General features: G+C 49.6%; 1 protein-coding gene and 1 pseudogene across 2 annotated transcripts in view; one reads left to right on the forward strand and one right to left on the reverse strand.

Annotated features, from left to right (window-relative positions):
* The first annotated feature begins 129 nt into the window (after positions 1-129).
* Positions 130-18,511, forward strand: part of CUNH19orf44 (chromosome unknown C19orf44 homolog) — a 22,659-nt gene continuing 4,277 nt past the window's right edge. For both annotated transcript variants that reach the window (XM_040241068.1, XM_040241069.1), the window contains exons 1-6: positions 130-219; positions 6,840-7,584; positions 9,615-9,927; positions 14,446-14,519; positions 15,552-15,972; positions 18,058-18,153. In XM_040241068.1, coding sequence (XP_040097002.1) covers positions 6,841-7,584; positions 9,615-9,927; positions 14,446-14,519; positions 15,552-15,972; positions 18,058-18,153 — 1,648 coding nt within the window. In that variant the 5' untranslated portion in view covers positions 130-219; position 6,840. The remainder of the gene's footprint in view (positions 220-6,839; positions 7,585-9,614; positions 9,928-14,445; positions 14,520-15,551; positions 15,973-18,057; positions 18,154-18,511) is intronic.
* Positions 4,883-5,414, reverse strand: LOC120864198 (annotated as a pseudogene).

Here is an 18,511-nt window from a genome sequence, read left to right on the forward strand (position 1 = left end):
TCTGACGCGCGGCGCACACCAGGCCCGCCCCCAAAACTACCACTCCCATGAAGCCTTGCGATTGTGACCTGAGGCGCTATTGGTCCTCAGGGCGCGGAGTGACCCGGGAGATGTAGTCTCTTTTGCCCTGGCGCTATTGCAGAGGGCAACGGTCCCCTCTGGCAGGAGTGTTCCACCGTGAGCGGCGGCATCCTCCGCGGAAGGACTTCGCGGGAGGAGGTTGGCGGGGTTGGCTGGGCGGTGGCCGGGCTTGATGCCTGGGCTCGGGAGAGGAATTGAGGGAAACGGGGCGCGCTCCGGAGCTGAGTAGGTCTGGCAGCGGGAGGGCGGTTCAGGGGCCTCAAGCCTCAAGTGTCTGAGGCGCACTGGAGAGATGGTCCGATGTGGGTCGCTCCAGGCCTTGGGGAACAACACGCTGATCTGAAGGGCGCCTCTATTTTCAAAAATTGGTTTATCTTTTAACAGCTTTATTGATAACTCATCTACATACGGTACAATTCACCCCCTTTAAGCTTACAATTCTCATTATTTTACTAAAAATTTACCAAATGGTGCAAACATCACCACCATCCCGCTTTCGAACTTGTGGGTCACCCGAAGTGTATCTCTCCATCCCCACTACCACCCGCAGTCCCAGGCAACCACCGATGGGCTTTGTGAGTTTGTGGATTTGCCTTTTCTGGACAGTCCTTGTAACTGGAATAATAGGGTGTGTGGGTTTTTGCATCATCTGGTATTTTCACTTAGTGTGGTGTGTTTGACACGTGTGCGTGTTGTGTGTATCATTATTTGTTCTTTTTTATTACTGAATAGTTCTCATCCATTCACGAGTTAATGGCTATTTATTTGCATTGTTGCCACTTTTTGTGTATTATGAATAAGAACTGTTACGAACATTTGCATCCATTTCAGTTATCTTGGGCTGCAGGGCATTGAAATTGCTGGGTGCTATGGTAACTGTTGGAGAAGGAAATGGCAACCCACTCCAGTGTTCTTGCCTGGAGAATCCCAGGGACGGGGGAGCCTGGTGGGCTGCCGTCTCTGGGGTCGCACAGAGTCAGACACGACTGCAGATTGTAACTATGTTTAACTTTTTGAGGACCTACCAGACTGTTTACCAGGTTGGCAAATGCATCCTTTTACAGTCTCCTCCAAGGGGTATGATGGTTCCATCTAATATCTTCACAGCTTCACCAACCACGTGTTCCTTTCTGTACTTCTGATTACAGTCACTCTAGTGGGTGTGAAGTGGGATCTCATAGTGGCTTTGATTTGAAATCCCCTCATGGATGATGTTGAGCATCTTATTACATGCTTATTGGCCATTTGTATATTTTTTTGTGTGAAATATCAGTTCATGTATTTTGCCTATTGGTTTAATTGTGAGTTTACAATGTATTTTTACAAAAAATACATGTTTCTGAAGCTAACACAATATTGTAAATCAACTATACTTCAATAAAAAACTAAAAAATACATATCTATTTTAGTTGTGGTAAAGTGTACATAACATGAAATTTACCCTTTTAAACATCAATTTTTTTTTAAATTCTTTTTTTTTTTTTTGGCTGATCTCTGGGGCTTACAGGATATCACTTCCCAGATCAGAGACTGAATCCCACCCCCTGGAATCCTAACTACTAGGCCACCAGAGAAATTCCCCCTCCTTTTTTTTTTTTTTTAAATAAAATTTTTTAAATTACTTTTTAAATTTATTTTAAACCTTTCAGAAGAACTAGATGCCAGAAAACCTGGCCTGGTGGTCAGACTTGCCCTCTGACCAGCACGAAATGGCCTGGAGCCTTAATTATAAAAATATTCACAGAGATAGCTGTTGATGTTGTTCCAGAGCTTTCTACTTCCCCTTCACCATGTCCTTGCAGCTAAAAGTTAGCCCATTACGCAGGTAGTCCAAATACTGTCATTGTTATCATTTTGTTTCCTTGCTAAGTTGTGTCTGACTCTTTTGTGACCCCATGGACTATAGCCTGTCATGCTCCTCTGTCTGTAGGATTTCCCAGGCAAGAATACTGGAGTGGGTTGCCATTTCCTTCTCCAAGGGATCTTCCCCATCCAGGGGTTGAACCCACATCTCCTGCAGTGGTAGGCAGGTTCTTTACCACTGAGCCACTTGGGAAGCCCCCCAATACCATCATGACAGCTATCTAAATTTTGTTGTATGCTTATTCCATGCCCCATACTGAATATACTGATCACAATAAACTGTGGAAAATTCTGAAGGAGATGGGAATACCAGACCACCTGACCTGCCTCTTGAGAAACCTATATGCAGCTCAGGAAGCAACAGTTAGAACTGGACATGGAACAACAGACTGGTTCCAAATAGGAAAAGGAGTACATCAAGGTTATATATTGTCACCCTGCTTATTTAACTTATATGCAGAGTATATCATGAGAAACACGGCTAGAAGAAGCACAAGCTGGAATCAAGATTGCTGAGAGAAATATCAGTAACCTCAGCTATGCAGATGACACCACCCTTATGGCAGAAAGTGAAGAGGAACTAAAAAGCCTCTTGATGAAAGTGAAAGAGGAGGGTGAAAAAGTTGGCTTAAAGCTCAACATTCAGAAAACAAAGATCATGGCATCTGGTCCCGTCACTTCATGGGAAATAGATGGGGAAACAGTGGAAACAGTGTCAGACTTTATTTTGGGGGGCTCAAAATCACTGCAGATGGTGACTGAAGCCATGAAATTAAAAGATACTTACTCCTTGGAAGAAAAGTTATGACCAACCTAGATAGCATATTCAAAAGCAGAGACATTACTTTGCCACCAAAGTCCATCTAGTCAAGGCTATGGTTTTTCCAGTGGTCATGTATGGGTGTGAGAGTTGAACTGTGAAGAAAGCGAGTGCTGAAGAATTGAATCTTTTGAACTGTGGTGTTGGAGAAGACTCTTGAGAGTCCCTTGGACTGCAAGGAGATCCAACCAGTCCATTCTGAAGGAGATCAGCCCTGGAATTTCTTTGGAGGGAATGATGCTAAAGCTGAAACTCCAGTACTTTGGCCACCTCATGAGAAGAGTTGACTCATTGGAAAAGACTCTGATGCTGGGAGGGATTGGGGGCAGGAAGAAAAGGGGACGACAGAGGATGAGATGGTTGGATGGACGTGAGTCTGAGTGAACTCCGGGTGTTGGTGATGGACAGGGAGGCCTGGCATGCTGCAATTCATGGGGTCGAAAAGAGTTGGACATGATTGAGCAACTGAACTGAACTGAACTGAACTGAAACTGAGGCACAGAATGGTTAAGTAATCTGACCAGGGTCCCTCCCACTAGGAATTCTGTGCGGTTTTCCATTCACTGACCCCTGTGGTCAGGCCTATCCTGGGCACTCTCAGTATATGAATTGTTAAGATGGGAATAAGCGAGCAAGCACACTAGTCAGAGAAACAGACAATAAAATACTAAAAATAATTCATTCTTGTCCAGAATCTTAGGGACTGGGTTAAATGCTTTGCCTAGCACAAAATATTTGAACTCAGCTTTAAAAGGTGTATAAGATGTAGAGTTGCCAAGTTTAACAAATCAGAATACTGGACACCCAGCTGAATTTCAGTTTCAGATAAATAATATTTTAATATAAAGATATTTGGAATACAAAGCTTTTTAGTATAAAATGTTCAGAACATTAGCTTTTACCATAAAAATATTTGTGTCATACTTAATTTTTAAAAATTATTTGCTGTTTATCTGAAATTCAAATAACTGACTGTTCTGTATTTATTCTGGTAATCCTAATAAATAGTTTTCCAAGTGGATAGAGAAGGGGGAAAAGCTTTTTTGGGTCTCACAGTACTTTTTTGTTTTTTAATAAAAGTAACATATATAGTCTTGGTAGAACATTCAAACAGAATTTTTTGTTTTTTGGGGGGCTGCACTGTTCAGGATGTGGGATTTTAGTTCTCTGATCAGACATTGAACCTGTGCCCTCTGAAGCACAAAGTCTTTGTGCTTTGTGCCCCAGAAGCACGAAGTCTTAACCCCCGGACCACCAGGCAAGTCCCACCATTCAAACAGTATGGAGCTGAGGCATGGTTGTACAGCTCGTCTTTTCTGCCTCACAGACCATTATGCTGGAGATGTTATGCACACAGATTCTCCCTCTTCCTTTAATGGCTGCCTAATATTCCATTTGTACCTGTGGTTGTCTGGACCTCATTGGGCCTCTGTTTCTGATTAGTACAAATAACGCTACCAAGACATTCCTTGGACATCTCTCTGTGACTTTGAGAATGTAACTGTAGGTAAATTCCCAGATGTGGAATTGTGGGCTCATGGTTCTGTGCATTTCACATTTTCATTGCTATTGCTAAGTTCCTCACTAGAGGGCCTGCAGCAGACACCCACCCATGCCATATTTTCCCCAAGTCTTTAAAATCTTTTGAAACCTTGATAAATTTTGCAGTGGATTGTTCGTATTCTTTCAGGGGTACACGAGAACTCTGAGAATACGATGAAAACTCAGGCCCTTCTCCCCAGAAAAATGTCCACTAGCTCACATGCACAGCACATGGCTGCATTTCATGCAGGATGGGAGGAGAGGGCAGTCTGTGTCTGTCTAAAGGCCCCAGTCTTGCTCCCAGGGCAGTGGTTCTTACACTAAGTAAAATAAGATTTCTTGGGAGCTCATTAAACATATAGATTGAGTTCCAAAAACAGCTTTTTAAAAAAATTAGTACAGCCAGTTTTTAAAACTATTTTTATTTATTTAGCCTCACTGTGTGGCATGCAGGATCTTAGTTCCTTGACCAGGGGTTGAACCAGGGCCTCCTGCATTGGGAATGTGGAGTCTTAACCACTGGACTACCAGGGCAGGCTCTCAACAGCTCTTTTTCTTTTTTTGTAGGGGGGGAGTTGTCAAATAATCCTTTTCTTTTCCCTTTGCCGTTCTTAACTAGCTGGGCACTCCACCGCACCACTGTTAATACCATCTATGATGTCATAAGGGTGGTGGCCATCAACATTGCAGCCCACAGACTGGGCAGTCCCCAGGATCTCTTTAATGGTTCCAGAAAGTTCTCTAGCTAGAGACTGATGCCGCATCTGATCTCATCAAAAGTGATGTTTCCACTGTGCTTAATGTTTTTCTGCTTCTTTCTGTCTCTTGGTGGTTCCTTGAGGGCTTTGATGATCAGGGCAGAAGCAGAAGATACCACCTCAATCTGGGCTTGTCTGTTCTAAATGGTCAGTTTCACTGTAATCCTCAGACCCTTCCAGTCACCAGTTGCCTTGGCGATGTCATCACTGACCTTTTTTGGAGACAGATCCAAGGGGCCGATCTTGGGGGCCAGGGCAGACATGGCACCAACCTCCCCACCGGTGCACCTCAGGTACACGACTTTGATCTCATTGGGATTGAATTTAGGTGGCATGGTGGAGGTGACTGGTGTCAGATGAACCCAGATTCGGGACGAGCAAAGAAAGTTGCACCTTGACCACCTCCGAGCCAAAAGCCGAAAGCTGGACAGCACTTTTTTTTTTTTTTTTTTTTTTGAGAGAACTGAGGACATTTGGATAAAGGAGGAGACTGGACTTGGGGTGTGACTGGGGAGTAGGACTGACTTGGAGTTGAACTGGGGCAGCTGGAGAGACAGTGACGAACTCTGGGGGTGAGCCAGATCTTTGGAATCAGCCTAAGCTCTGAATTTGGCTCTGCTATTCACTGGCCATACAGTCAAAGCTATGGTTTTTCCAGTAGTCATGTACAGATGTGAGAGTTGGACCATAAGAAGGCTGAGCACCAGAGAGGTGATGCTTTTGAACTGTGGTGCTAGAGAAGACTCTTGACAGTCCCTTGGACTGCAAGGAGATCAAATCAGTGAATCCTAAAGGAAATCAACCCTGAGTATTCATTGGAAGAACTGATGGTGAAACTAATACTTTGGCCACCTGATGCGAAGAGCTGACTCATTAGAAAAAACCCTGATGCTGGGAAAGATTGAGGGCAGGAGGAGAAGGGGACAACAGAGGATGAGATGGTTGGATGGCAACATCGACTCAATGGACATGAGTTTGCGCAAACTCTGGGAAACAGTGAAGAACAGGGAAGCCTGGCATGCTGCAGTCCATGGGGTCTCAAAGAATCAGACACGACTTAGCAACTGAACAACAATAACAACTCACTGATCAGGATCTAACCTGCTGGGGCCTTCATTTCCTTCCTCTCCTTCTATGAGAGAGGGATGACAATAACCAACTCACAGGGTCAAGTGAGGGTTAAATGAGATACTGCAGCTCTGAACGAAGTACTGGGCATCCTGCTGGGGCCTGAGAATCGCTGACTTTTGTCTTTAACAGGTAACATATGTCACTTAATACCTGGCCCTAAAGGGTAATTCAGTAGTAACATACCAGGCGTCTTATATATTTTCAATTCATTTTTCGGCTGCCCTGGGTCTTAGTTGGTGCTCCAGGGCTCTCTCTAGTCGCGGCAGGCGGGGGCTACTCTTTGTGGCAGTGCACGGGCTTCTCATCGGGGGGGGCTTCTCTTGTGGAGCACACACTCTAGGGCACGCAGGCTTCAGAAGTTGTGGTGCTCAGGCTTAGTTACTCTGTGGCTCCTGGAATCTTCCCGGACCAGGGATCGAACCTGTGTCCCCTGCATTGGCAGGCGGATTCTTACCCACTGTACCACCAGGGAAGTCCCAGGGGTCTTATTTTCATGGTGGTCATCAGGCTTGGAGGGGCGGCTCTGGCCAGATGGCAAAAGGGGATGTGGTCTCTCCCGAGTGGTGGGAGCTGGTGAGAGATGTGAACTGGCAGTATGAACATCAGGTGTCCTGGTTCTTAAGTTTTCTGTCTTTACTCCCTAGAATGGCTTCGATAAGAAAACCCAGCCATCCTGTGTATGACATCTTTGGCGACCTCAGTGATATTTCCTTAGAAGATTCAAAGATGGGGGACATGTGGAACTCTGATATCAGTAGACGTCTTACCAAAATAGCACCTGGTCCCAGCAGATTTTTAAAAAGAAACCAGACTCTGGGTGGAAAACACTTCCTGCCAAAAGAGAACGCTGTCCTGGGGAGCAAGCCCTGGCACTCTTCAGGTAGACCATCAACCACTGCCTCCAAGGTCAGGGCCAACGCAGCGCTCACGAAGCTGGCACAGATAGAGACCAAGATCAGGAACCGGAAGGTGCGGGTGGATCCGTCGGATGAGGAATCTGAGGACTGGCTCCCTAGCAGAGCAGAGGAAACTACCCCCAGGGGGACGGCTGACCTTGCTTCACAGAACACAGGACAACCCTCCCAGGAACAGGCCCTTGAAATTCCTGTCCCTGAGACAGACATGCCGAGTGGGAAGGTCAGTAGGTTTCTAAAGAAGAGAGAAGCACGGGTGGAAAAGATACCCGTGGAAGCCCAGGTTGGGAAGGAGAGGGATGCTCAAAGACCCAAAGAGAAACAACCTCCTAGAACACTGGATTCTCCAGACAGTGATGAAGAGGAGATGAAAGAGTTGCTGGGGAGCTTGATAGAATCTTCCAGGGAAAAAGAAACACCCACCAATCAGGGTTTCACCAAAGCCAGTGAGAAAGAACAAACAAAACTAGTCTTGGTAAGGTTTGCATGTATTTATCCATTTTTACTTTTTATTTGTTTATCTGGCTGCATCGGGTCTCAGTTGTGGCACGTGGGATCTTCCCTCGTGGCGCAGGGACTCTCTAGTCCCAGCACATGGCTCTGGAGCTCAGTAGTTGGTGACACAAGTTACTCTGTGGCATGTGGGATCTTAATTCCCCAACCAGGGATCGAACCTGCATCCATCCCTTGCATTGCAAGGTGGATTCTTAACCACTGGACCACCAGGGACATCCCTGCATTTTGCAGTAATTTATTTTGCACTTGTTTGTATTAATACTTTGCATTTGTACCTTTATGTCATAGCACTGGAGTCTTTTGATGAGCACCATCACCCGTAAGCTACTTGAGAGAGTGTTGGATGAGGAAGGGTTGGGTTTCAGCCGATCACGGGGACCCACTCCTGGCCTACGCTGTAAGGGATCAGATTTCGGACACGTCAGGTGGTTTTGCACCATGTGGCGCTGGTGACTGTATACCGCACATATATACTTTGTATGACTGATGCAGCCCCAGCCGTGATCACTGCCACTGGAGACCCACGCCCGTTTGCTGGTTGTACCATATGGGAATCACTAACTTGGGAAGGCTCCATTTCCATTTTTTTTTAAATTGAGGTGAAATTACTATAACCTAAAATTAACCTATTAAAAATGAACAATTCAGTGGCATTTAGTACATTTACAATGTTGTATAACTGCCATCTGTTTCATTCCAAAACGTTTCCATCCTCCCAAAAATAAACCATTACTGATTGCTTCCTTCTTGGCTCAGTGGTAGAGAACCTACCTGCAATGCAGGAGTCACAGGAGATGCAGGTTCGATCCCTGGGTCGGGAAGATCCCCTGGAGGAGGGCATGGCAACCCACTCCAGTATTCCTGCCTGGAGAATGTTGTGGACAGAGGAGCCTGGTGGGCCACAGTCCATAGGGTCACAAAGAGTTGACATGACTGAAGTGATTTAGCATGGACACATGCACCAAGTAATCACTCCCTGTTTCCTAATGATCACTAATCTGCTTTCTGTCTCCATGGGTTTGCCTGTTCCGGACATTTTTCCAGTGGAATCATACAACCTGTGACCTTTTGTGTCCAGTCTCTTTCCCTTAGCGTGATGCTTTCGGGGTTCACTCACGTGTGGCATGCACCAATGCCCCATTCCTTTTTCTGGCTGAGTAATATTCCACTGCATGGATGGACCACATTGTGTTCATCCACTCATCCACTGATGGACATCTGGGATGCTTCCACCTTTCGGGAATTATGAATGGTGTTACAAGTATCTGAGTCCCTGTTTTCAGTTCTTGGGGTGTTTCCTAGGAGCAGAACTGTTGTATCCTATTAGTAAGTCTGTGTGTAACTAACCGAGGAACAGGCAAACCGTTTCCCACAGTGGCTGCACTGTTTTACATTCCCAACAGCAGTGTATGAGGGTCCCAATTTCTCCACATCTTCACCAACACTTGTTATGAAGGGAAATTACAGTAGAGGTGCTTTGGCCAATTTTGCTTAGTCACTCTTGTGACCAAGTTTGTCTGACTCTTTGCAACCCTTCTGGTCTGTAGCCCACCAGGCCACTCTGTCCATGGGATTTCCCAGGCAAGAATACTGGAGTGGGTCGCCATTTCTTTCTCCAGCCAAGCAGGCATCGTGAGTTCAATCCCTGCGTCAGGAAGATCCCCTGGAGAAGGAAATCGCAACCCACTCTAGCATTCTTGCCTGGGAAATCCCACGGACTGAGGGGGCCAGCAGGCTACAGTCCCTGGGCTTGCAAAGAGTCAGACATGATTTGAAAGCCAAGCAATATTTCTGAGTATTTCTAATCCCAGGATTATCTTGCCTAAATGTTGTCCCTCAGCTTCCATAGATGAGGGGAGAAGAGAGAAAGGGGCTGAGAGTGGTAACGGTCATCATGAGGCCTCACGCTGTCCACCAACCCCAATGTCGCTTGATCAGGACTTGGCATATGTTTGGTTAATTTCCCTTCGTTTGTTTCCGCCCACTTAGGGTCAAATCCCAACTCCACCAAGAGCCCTTTCACGGCCCAGTAAGGATCTTCCCAGCTCAAAGCCATTCCCCACTTCGTGGCTGTCAACTTCACGGTCAGCAGAAGGGACCCCCCGCGGTGCCGGCTTGAGAACTCGCTCCCCACAGACGCACATGTCTGCCTCCCGCATGGTGTCGCTTTCCATCCCTGGTGCCTCTGTGAAATCAGCGCCCTCGACCGTGGGGGCTGACGAGCTCTCATCCTCCCTAAGAAGGAGCGAGCCTGGGCCTCAGGAGGAGCCTCCCTCAGAAGCCACCGATGACAGTCTGAACGGTAGCCCTCGTCCCTGTGCAGAGCTGTCACCCTGGGCAGGGAGGGTGAGACCGCCTTTAGGGTTCCCAGCATGGTGGTCACAGGGTATTATCACGAGGGGTGCAAGGCAACCTCGGCTTTTCCACACCCTCTTTCCTAGTTGAGGGGCCAAGTCAGATTTCTTTTTCCCCTTGGGGCCTGTGGGCTCTTAGTTCCCTGACCCCCTGCATCCCTGTGTCTGAAACGCAGTCTTAACCACTGGACCACCAGGGAAGTCCCCATTCTATCTTTAAAGTCTTCCTCTAGTGACCCTGCCCAGTGACAGAGCGAAGGCAAATCCTTCTCGAGCCTCATATGAGAGAAAGTTTTCCTTGTAAAAGAGAAGTGTCCTTCCTTTCCTTTTTAATTGCAGAAAACGAAACCAACCTCTAAGCAGTCACAGACATTTTTATTATTTCACCATCATTCAACATGATTTTTTATGTACTTATTTATTTTTTATTTTTGGCTGTGCTGGGTCTTTGTAGCAGTGGCCAGGGTCTTAGTTCCTCGACCAGGGATCAAACCTGCATCCCCTGCACTGGAAGCCAGGGTGGATTCTTTTTTTTTTGCTTCTCTTTATTGAACTCCCCAGATCTTTTCTTTTTAAAAAAGAGAAAATTTTTATTTTGTATTGGGGGATAGCCGGGAAGGCGGATTCTTAACCAGTGGACCACCAGGGAAGTCCCCAGCATGAGTTTTAATACCGCATGTATTTAAGAAAAGAGCAAAAGAGAAAACATGTATTTCCCTCTCTGCAGTTTCCTGCAGTTTCCATCAGTTCAGTTCAGTTCAGTTCAGTTCAGTTCAGTCGCTCAGTCGTGTCCGACTCTTTGCGACCTCATGAATCACAGCACGCCAGGCCTCCCTGTCCATCACCTTCTCCCGGAGTTCACTCAGACTCACGTCCATCGAGTCAGTGATGCCATCCAGCCATCTCATCCTCTGTCGTCCCCTTCTCCTCCTGCCCCCAATCCAAAACCCAGTTAAATAACTGGGTTGAATACCTGCTGTTTGCCAGCAGGTGTCAGGCGTGATGGTGTCAGGAGTATGATGACAAACACGCAAACCTGCCCCGCCCCTGCCCCCAGTTCCCAGGTGCTAGGATGATCTTTAGCCAGTGAATCCGTGGTAGGGGAGGCAAAATAGTTTTTCCCTTGTGTCCTTTTAACTTCTCGGCTGGGGCTCTGTAACCAAAGACAGGTTAACAGGAGAAAAGCATTCTGAGATTCAATAAAGATTTCATATAAGTTTTATGTGACCCAGGAGCCTTCATAAGGAAATGAAAACGTAAAGGAACGGTGATGCCTCCTGCTAGGTGTGATGAGCAGTGGAGAGTCCTGGGAGAATGTGATAGAAAAAGGATAGGAGTAGATGAGGGGAGATGGAGCAAAACCTGCTGGTGGGGGGTGGCTCAGTTCCCCCCATCTTGGACATAAGGATGCTCCTTTCCCCCAGGTAAAGGGAAGGTGAGTCTTACCTGAGGGTCTTACAACCTGCTTCGAAGGAGGTCAGGGAGTTCTTGCAGCCCCTTCTGTGTCTCAGATTCCTGCAGCTGAAAATATTCAAGATGCGGACTTCCCTCGTGGTCCAGTGGTTAAGGCTCTGCACTTTCACTGCAGGGTCACAGGTTCAGTCCCTGGTTGGGGAACTAAGATCCCACAGGCTACGTGGTGTGCCCCTACCCCCCCAAAAAAAATCCAAGATGCTAAGGCACCATGATGTAGGGGCAGGGAGGAGAAGCACAGCCAACCAAAGTCCCCTCCCTGTGCAGGGGGATAGGCTTGAGGATGCGAGAAAGCCCCCTTGGAGCCCCCTTGGGGGCCACCATCTGCCGCGTGCCACGTGACACCTCACTGCTGTTGGCTCGGATCTTCAGGCCTGAGGAAATGGTGATGGGTGTCCTGGCCAGCCTGGTGGGCGTGGACGAGAAGGTGGGCGTACCTGCCCGGGAAGCCTGTGAGGATCAGGGTTGGCTGACATGACAACCGACAGGAACGCCAGACCTGGGTTCTGGCCCTCCCTGACTGCCCCTCCAGGCTGCACCTCAGCCCCTGCTGCTGGCCGGGAGGGGGCCCCCTCTGTGTTCAGACCCCACCTTTCCCTCCAGATGCAGCTTCAAGAGAGGAAGGTAGCAAGGAGTGGTGAGGACAAGTTTTGAGTTTTGGGGGGGTCCAGCCCATCTGGGGTGGGGGCTTCCCTGGTGGCTCAGACAGTAAAGAACCTGCCTGTGATGCGGGAGACCCAGGTTTGATCCCTGGGTTGGGAAGATCCCCTGGAGAAGGGAATGGCAACCCGCTGTAGTATTCTTGCCAGAATTCCATGGACAGAGGAGCCGGGTGGGCTACAGCGACTAATGTACACACTGCCTGGGGTGGACACGCTTGCCCTGCCGCCTTCTGGCCACACGGCCTCAGGCTCTATCTCGGATTCCTCATCTGTAGCGCGGGGCAGAGCTATGACAGTGAGCTACCGCACATGGAGGGCCTCCTGCACCCCGAGCCTGTGGGAGGCGGGGTTGGCCGAGATGACAATAACATTACTAGTCCACGGTCTCCTGCGGTGCCTTGGCCCGAGCCAGCCGTGATGGCTTAGTGCAGAGGCTTGTCCGTGAACGTAGCCCAGGACCTGTGTGCCACAGGCATGCTGGCAACTGGCAGTGTCGGAGGAGTTCAGAGGCGGCGTGAGCCCTTAGCACTGAAGTGCTGAGCTAGGCTTCCATTTCGGTCTTACATCGCTGGGCAGCCTGGCGTTTGGGATTGCACTCAGCTAGCCTTTCCAGGAGGAGTGAGGCGCTCGGTCTGCCATCTCCCGTTCACCCCCAGCTCTGTGCCTCCCGCATGGTGGACGCTGCTCCAGCTGCCCCCGCTGACTGCCCCGTCTGTTCCTGGAATTGCGGGCCACATCCTACCTCTTCCGGGAGACTCATCCTTCCAGCCCAGCCAGGCTGCTCGGCGCCCTCCGTGGAAGCCCCTAAGACACTTGGAGGGCCCCGCCAAGTGTCCACCCAACTCGGCCGGCATCGGATCATGCACCTGCTGGGATTTTGAGGTCCCGCAGGGTGGACACCCCTGTCCCCCTCACATCACACACACACAGCCTCTGTGCTTCAGTCATGAAATGAGCCATGCGTTGGAGTTGCTCCTGACGTTGGCTGCCTGTCAGCCTTCCTCCTTCCAGGGAAGAGCAGGTCCACATGTTGATGGGGCAAAACCTGCTAGGGCACCGAACTTCGTTGAGCCTTCTTCTTCTAGTAACCGGCATCCATGGTATTCAGGCGTTGGCAGGTGGCAGCTGGCAGCTGGCCCCACAGAGTGGCAGTTTGCCTGACCTTGAAACGAAAGTGTTAGTCACTCACTCGTGTCCAATTCTTTGCGAGCCCATAGACTATAGCCCACCGGGCTCCTCTGTCCATGGAATTCCTAAGGCAAGAATACCAGAGTGGGTTGCCATGCCCTCCTCCAGGGGATCTTCCCGACCCAGGGATTGAAGCTGGGCCTCCTGCATTGCAGGCAGATTCCTTATCATCTGAGCCCCCAGGAAAGACCCCCGTGCCCTTAACTTGCTTTACATGAGAACCCAGGAGGAGGCACCGCTCTCCCAGCGGAGGGCCCGCCCCTCCTACCTCAGGCACACTTAGCACTGTGCTTCCTTCTTTGCACTGTGAGCTGCTCTGTGGAGGCCAGTGGCTGGGAAGCTTCTGGCCTGTTTTTCTTTTTTTCCTTGCTTCTCTATTTTTCAGATCTTCCTGAAGAAGGAAATGGCAACCCATTCCAGTATTCTTGCCTGGAGAATCCCATGGATAGAGGAGCCTGATGGGCTATAGTCCTTGGGGGTCAAAAGAATCAGACACAACCAAGCAACTACACCACCACCACCACTACTTTTTGGACCAGGGATTGAACCTGGGTCCTTGGCAGTAAAAGCATGGAGTCCTAACAACTGGGCCATCAGGGAATCCTCCCGTTATCTATTTTTAAATATGTATTTATTTGATTGCCACAGATTTTAGTTGCCACATGCAGGATCTTCGTTGCAGGGCAGGGGCTCAGTAGTTCCAATGCCTGGGCTCAGTTGCCCCATGCCATGTTAACCTTAGTTCCCTGACCAGGGATCGAACCTGCATCCCCTCCATTGCAAGGTGGATTCTTAACCCCTGGACCACCAGGGAAGCCCTTCCCATTGCCTGTTTTTATAAGTAAAGTTTTACTGGAACACAGCCACACTCATTTGCTTACACATGGTCCGTGGTGGCTTTCCCATCATCACAAGGGCAGAGTTGAACAATGGTGAGAGAGACAGACTAGCCCGAAAAAGCCCAGACTATTAATACTTACCACCTCACCCTTTAAGGAAAAAGTGCTCAGATGCCTGGGCTAGCTTTCTGAGAACACTTCTGCATCTTCCCATCCCTAGCTCTTAGCCCAGTTTCTTCAACAGGATGGTCAATACCTGTGGAGTAAATGAGTAAATATTGCCATGTTACATTTTTAATTACAGATTTTAGAATAAACATTTTATCCCTGGATGATCTGGCTCCAGCTATCAGTGAGAAATCAGACTTGGAATGGGAAGTAAGTACAGTGAACCGATTTTTTGTTTCTTTTTTTAAAAAAAGGTTTATTTAATTAATCTGGCTGCAGCATGTGGGATATTCTGTTTTCATTGTGGGAATCTTTAGTTGCAGCACGTGAACACTTAGTTGCAGCATGTGGGATCTTAGTTTCCCGACGAGGGATTGAACCCAGGCCCCCTGAATTGGGAGCTTGGAGTCTTAGTCACTGGACCATGAGAGGAGTCCCTGAACTGATTTTTCACTTTAGATCTTTACGTAGAATGGTTTGCAGCCATGATCTTCATTTAGGTCAGTGATTCTCACCTGGGAACACTTGGCGATGTCTGGCGACATGGTGGTCATAACTGTGGTGCAGGGTGCTACTGGCATCGGGTAGGCAGTGGCCAGAGATGGCGCTCAGTGTCCCAGAGTGCACAGGCTGGCCCCCACTGCAGGGAATATTTGTGTCTTAAATGTCAGCGTGTCAATGTGCAGAGACCCTGATTTAAGATGATAAGAGAGCAGTTATTTAACGTATCAGACGATTAGAGCAGGTCCCACTTCAACCTCCTCACAGCAATTCCTGCACGGACCTGTATTTATTCCACTGCCCCGTGGTGATTCTTGCTGTCTTAGTAACCACCTCACCATCAGCGCCGTGCAGCACTCAGGATTGCCATGCAGGGTCATCAGGGTTCCCCCACCAGCGTTCCCCGACCAGGGTTTGAAACAGTGCCCCTTCCAGTGGAAGTGCAGATTCTTAACCACTGGAAGTCCCAGCACAGGTTTTAATGAACATAATAATGACAACATATTTCACCCGCCTGCTGCTGACACATGCTCACCCCATCAGTGTGAAGTGTAGCGGCTTCGTGCCGAAGGGTTTCAAGAATTCTGCTCGCAATACTTGGCTGGCCCAGGTCTAGAAAGGACCGTGTAGACCCTCACCTGCTGGGTTCCTGGGGCGCCCTCACTTCTAATGCAGTGGTATTTTGATTCTGTTGCTCATTCGAAAATACTTTCCAGTTACCTCTGCCATCCTTCATTTTAGAAAGAAGGTCAGGGGGGCAAGGCATCCAGTAGAAGGCCCTGGGCAGGGGATCCCCCCTCTGAGAGCGAGATCTCCGAGCGCCTGAGTGAGCCATCGGCCTCGTCCCCTGGGCCCCAGGGCATTTGTTGCCTGGGGCCGATGTCTCCGGAACCTATGGCCAGCAAGGTGAGCTCGACTTACTCAGAAGATTTTGAAAAATCCCCCAGTCCCACAGCATCTGAGTCAACAGCCCGTTCAGAGGAGTCTTCCGACAGGACGCTGGCCAGTCGGTCTGAATTTTCTGCAAGTTTGAAGTCTGACCTTCCTCTCTCAAGTCCCAAGTCCCAGAAGAAGCGGGCCAGGGGTGGACACCCAAGAGTCGTGGTGAAGGAGACGGCTGTGCAGACGCCCGATCCCGCCTTCACCTACCAGTGGGCTAAGGGTAAGGAACGTGGCCTGAGGGTCGGAGGAGGGAGGGGCAGGCCTGCGGCGGTGATCGGCAGGAGCCCCCGGACCAGGAGGTCTGGGCTGTCATCAGCCAGCTTATGGGACCTCAGCCCCCTGCTTCCTCTTCCACAGAAAAGGGGAGCTCCCTAGGTATTCCCCACTGTCTCCCAAGTTTCAAAACACTGAAAGGTTTCAAACCAAAAGCTAAAGCAGTGGTTGTCAGTGGGGGCTGATCCTGGCCCCAGGGGACATCGGCCAGGGTGGGTGACTGACTGTCTCTGGGTGGAGGCTGGGCTGCTGCTCAGCACCCTGCAGTGGCCAGGAAGGGCCCCGCAGAGAGCAACCCCACCCAAAACATCAGGTGTGACAGGGACTGCCTTCCAGGACAGCGCATCCTCAGATGCTTTGGGGTCCTTGAGCATGGGGGCTCCAAGAGCTGCTGTGTCGCCGGTCCAGCTGGTGGTCTGAACTTGCCGTGTGTGTTTGGAGGATTCCCTTCTGGCATGCAGCAGGCACGGCTCATCATTTCTCTTGTTCTCAGCATTGGTTTTGGCCCATGTGGACGGAAAGTCGCTTTCTTTTAGTGATTCCCCTTCTTTGTTTTGGGGCTTCCCCAGTGGCTCAGTGGTAAAGAATCCGCCTGCAATGCAGGAGACACAGGAGATGCAGGTTTGATTCCTGGGTCGGGAAGATCCCCTGGAGGAGGGCATGGCAACCCCTTCCAGTATACTCGTGGAGAATCCCAGTGACAGAGGAGCCTGGCGGGCTACAGTCCATGGGGCTGCAAAGAGTCGGACATGACTGAAGCAACTTTGCGTGCACACACGCACTGCTCCTTTTTCTCGTCAAGACCAGGGATCCCCAACCTCCAGGCCACAGACCATGACAGGTCTGTGGTCTGTTCGGAACCTGGTTGTACAGCAGGAGGTGAGCAGGTGAGCGAAGCATCTTCTGTATTTATAGCTGCTCCCCATCACTTGCATCACCGCCTGAGCTCTGCCTCCTGTCCGATCAGCGGCAGCATAATGAATGTAATGCGCTCGAGTCATCCCCAAACTGCCCCCCCCCCGCATCACCCCCCCCACCCCAGTTGGTGGAAAAATTGTCTTCTGCAAAACCAGCCCCTGATGCCAGAAAGGTTGGGGACCACTGGTCTAGACAACACCCATGATGCAGACAGAGCTTGTTCCTAGGCTGTGCGCTGGGGTGCAATTCCTGCTTTTTAAAATTTACTTATTTATCTTGGCTGCACTGGGTCTTTGTTGCAGTGTATGGGCTCTTCATTGATGCAGGTGGGTTTTTCTCTAGTTGTAGCACTCAGGCTTAGTTGCCCCACGGCACATGGGAACTTAGTTCCTGGACCAAGGATTGAACCTACCTTGGAAGGCGGATTCTTAACCACTGGACCATCAGGGAAATCCCTGTGGTTCTTGCTTGATCTGCTCATTTGGATCTGGGGGCTTCATGATACTTCTGTCCAGACCTCGCACCTGACCACAGGGTGTGACTGTTCTGTTTCTCAGGGAGGCAGGTCAGTCAGATGGGCCCAGCTGAATCACTGGAAGGTGTTCAAGAGGATTTTAAACCTTGGCTCTATGACTCAGAAACCTCTGAGTCCCTGCCCATATCTTCCTGCTGCCTTTCTGAGAACAGAGCCTTTGGGCAGCAAATGGGCGCGTGTCTGTTTCCTTCTTTGCAATTTAGAGATGCTTTCGTAAAATACCAGTGGTGCTGATTTCCTAGATTAGGCCTGACATCGAAAGGAGGGAGGAAAAAGGCAGCCTAAATAAATCAGCCTGTTAAGAGTCCAGGGAACATCTGAAGCTCACAAATGGCTGTCAGAGGGGGGCCCATCCAGGGAAGGGCAGCCGCCCTGAGGAGAACTTACCAGAAAGATGGAGGCAGGTTTGGGGAAACTTTAAGATGTGGAAAGATTTAAAAAAGCAAGGAGAGTGGCCATCACATTCAGAAAGAGGAAAAGACAGACTCACATAGCCTATTTCAGCATCTTACCTGTTGATGAGAAAGTCGTTGCTCTCGACTCTGCCCACTCACCTCTCCCCCTGCGTGTCTGGAGCAGCAGCCGGCGTGGCGGCCATCGGATCAGCCCTGGGAGGTGCCTACGTGGACCCGGCACCCATCGCCAGCCATGTCATCAGCGCAGATGCCATAGAAGGTAACAGCCCAGCCCACCTTGTGGGTTCCTTTAGGTGAAGCGGACACATTTTACCTGCAGCTTCACGTCCACCCTTGGAGGTGTAGGGCCACTCCTAGGTGCTGGGTTTGGAGAATCTGTTGGTGGGACAGTCACAGCCACAGGTAACTGCCACAATTTCTGGGCTCCCAGACGATAGACTGAGTGTCCCAGAACCTTATCTGTCTTACAATAGGACACCCGTGTTGGAGGAAACAGGCAGGTTAGCAGGGACACACTGTGAGCCTCCTGCCCCAAAAGGGCCACCTTTGTGTGCTCCCTCTGAGACCGTCTCTCCAGATTCCATAGCCGGTTTCCTCCAGAACCGAGTGGCCCAGGC

Source organism: Oryx dammah, unplaced genomic scaffold, assembly GCF_014754425.2.
Source record: "Oryx dammah isolate SB20612 unplaced genomic scaffold, SCBI_Odam_1.1 HiC_scaffold_5, whole genome shotgun sequence".
Classification (NCBI taxonomy): Eukaryota; Metazoa; Chordata; class Mammalia; order Artiodactyla; family Bovidae; genus Oryx; species Oryx dammah.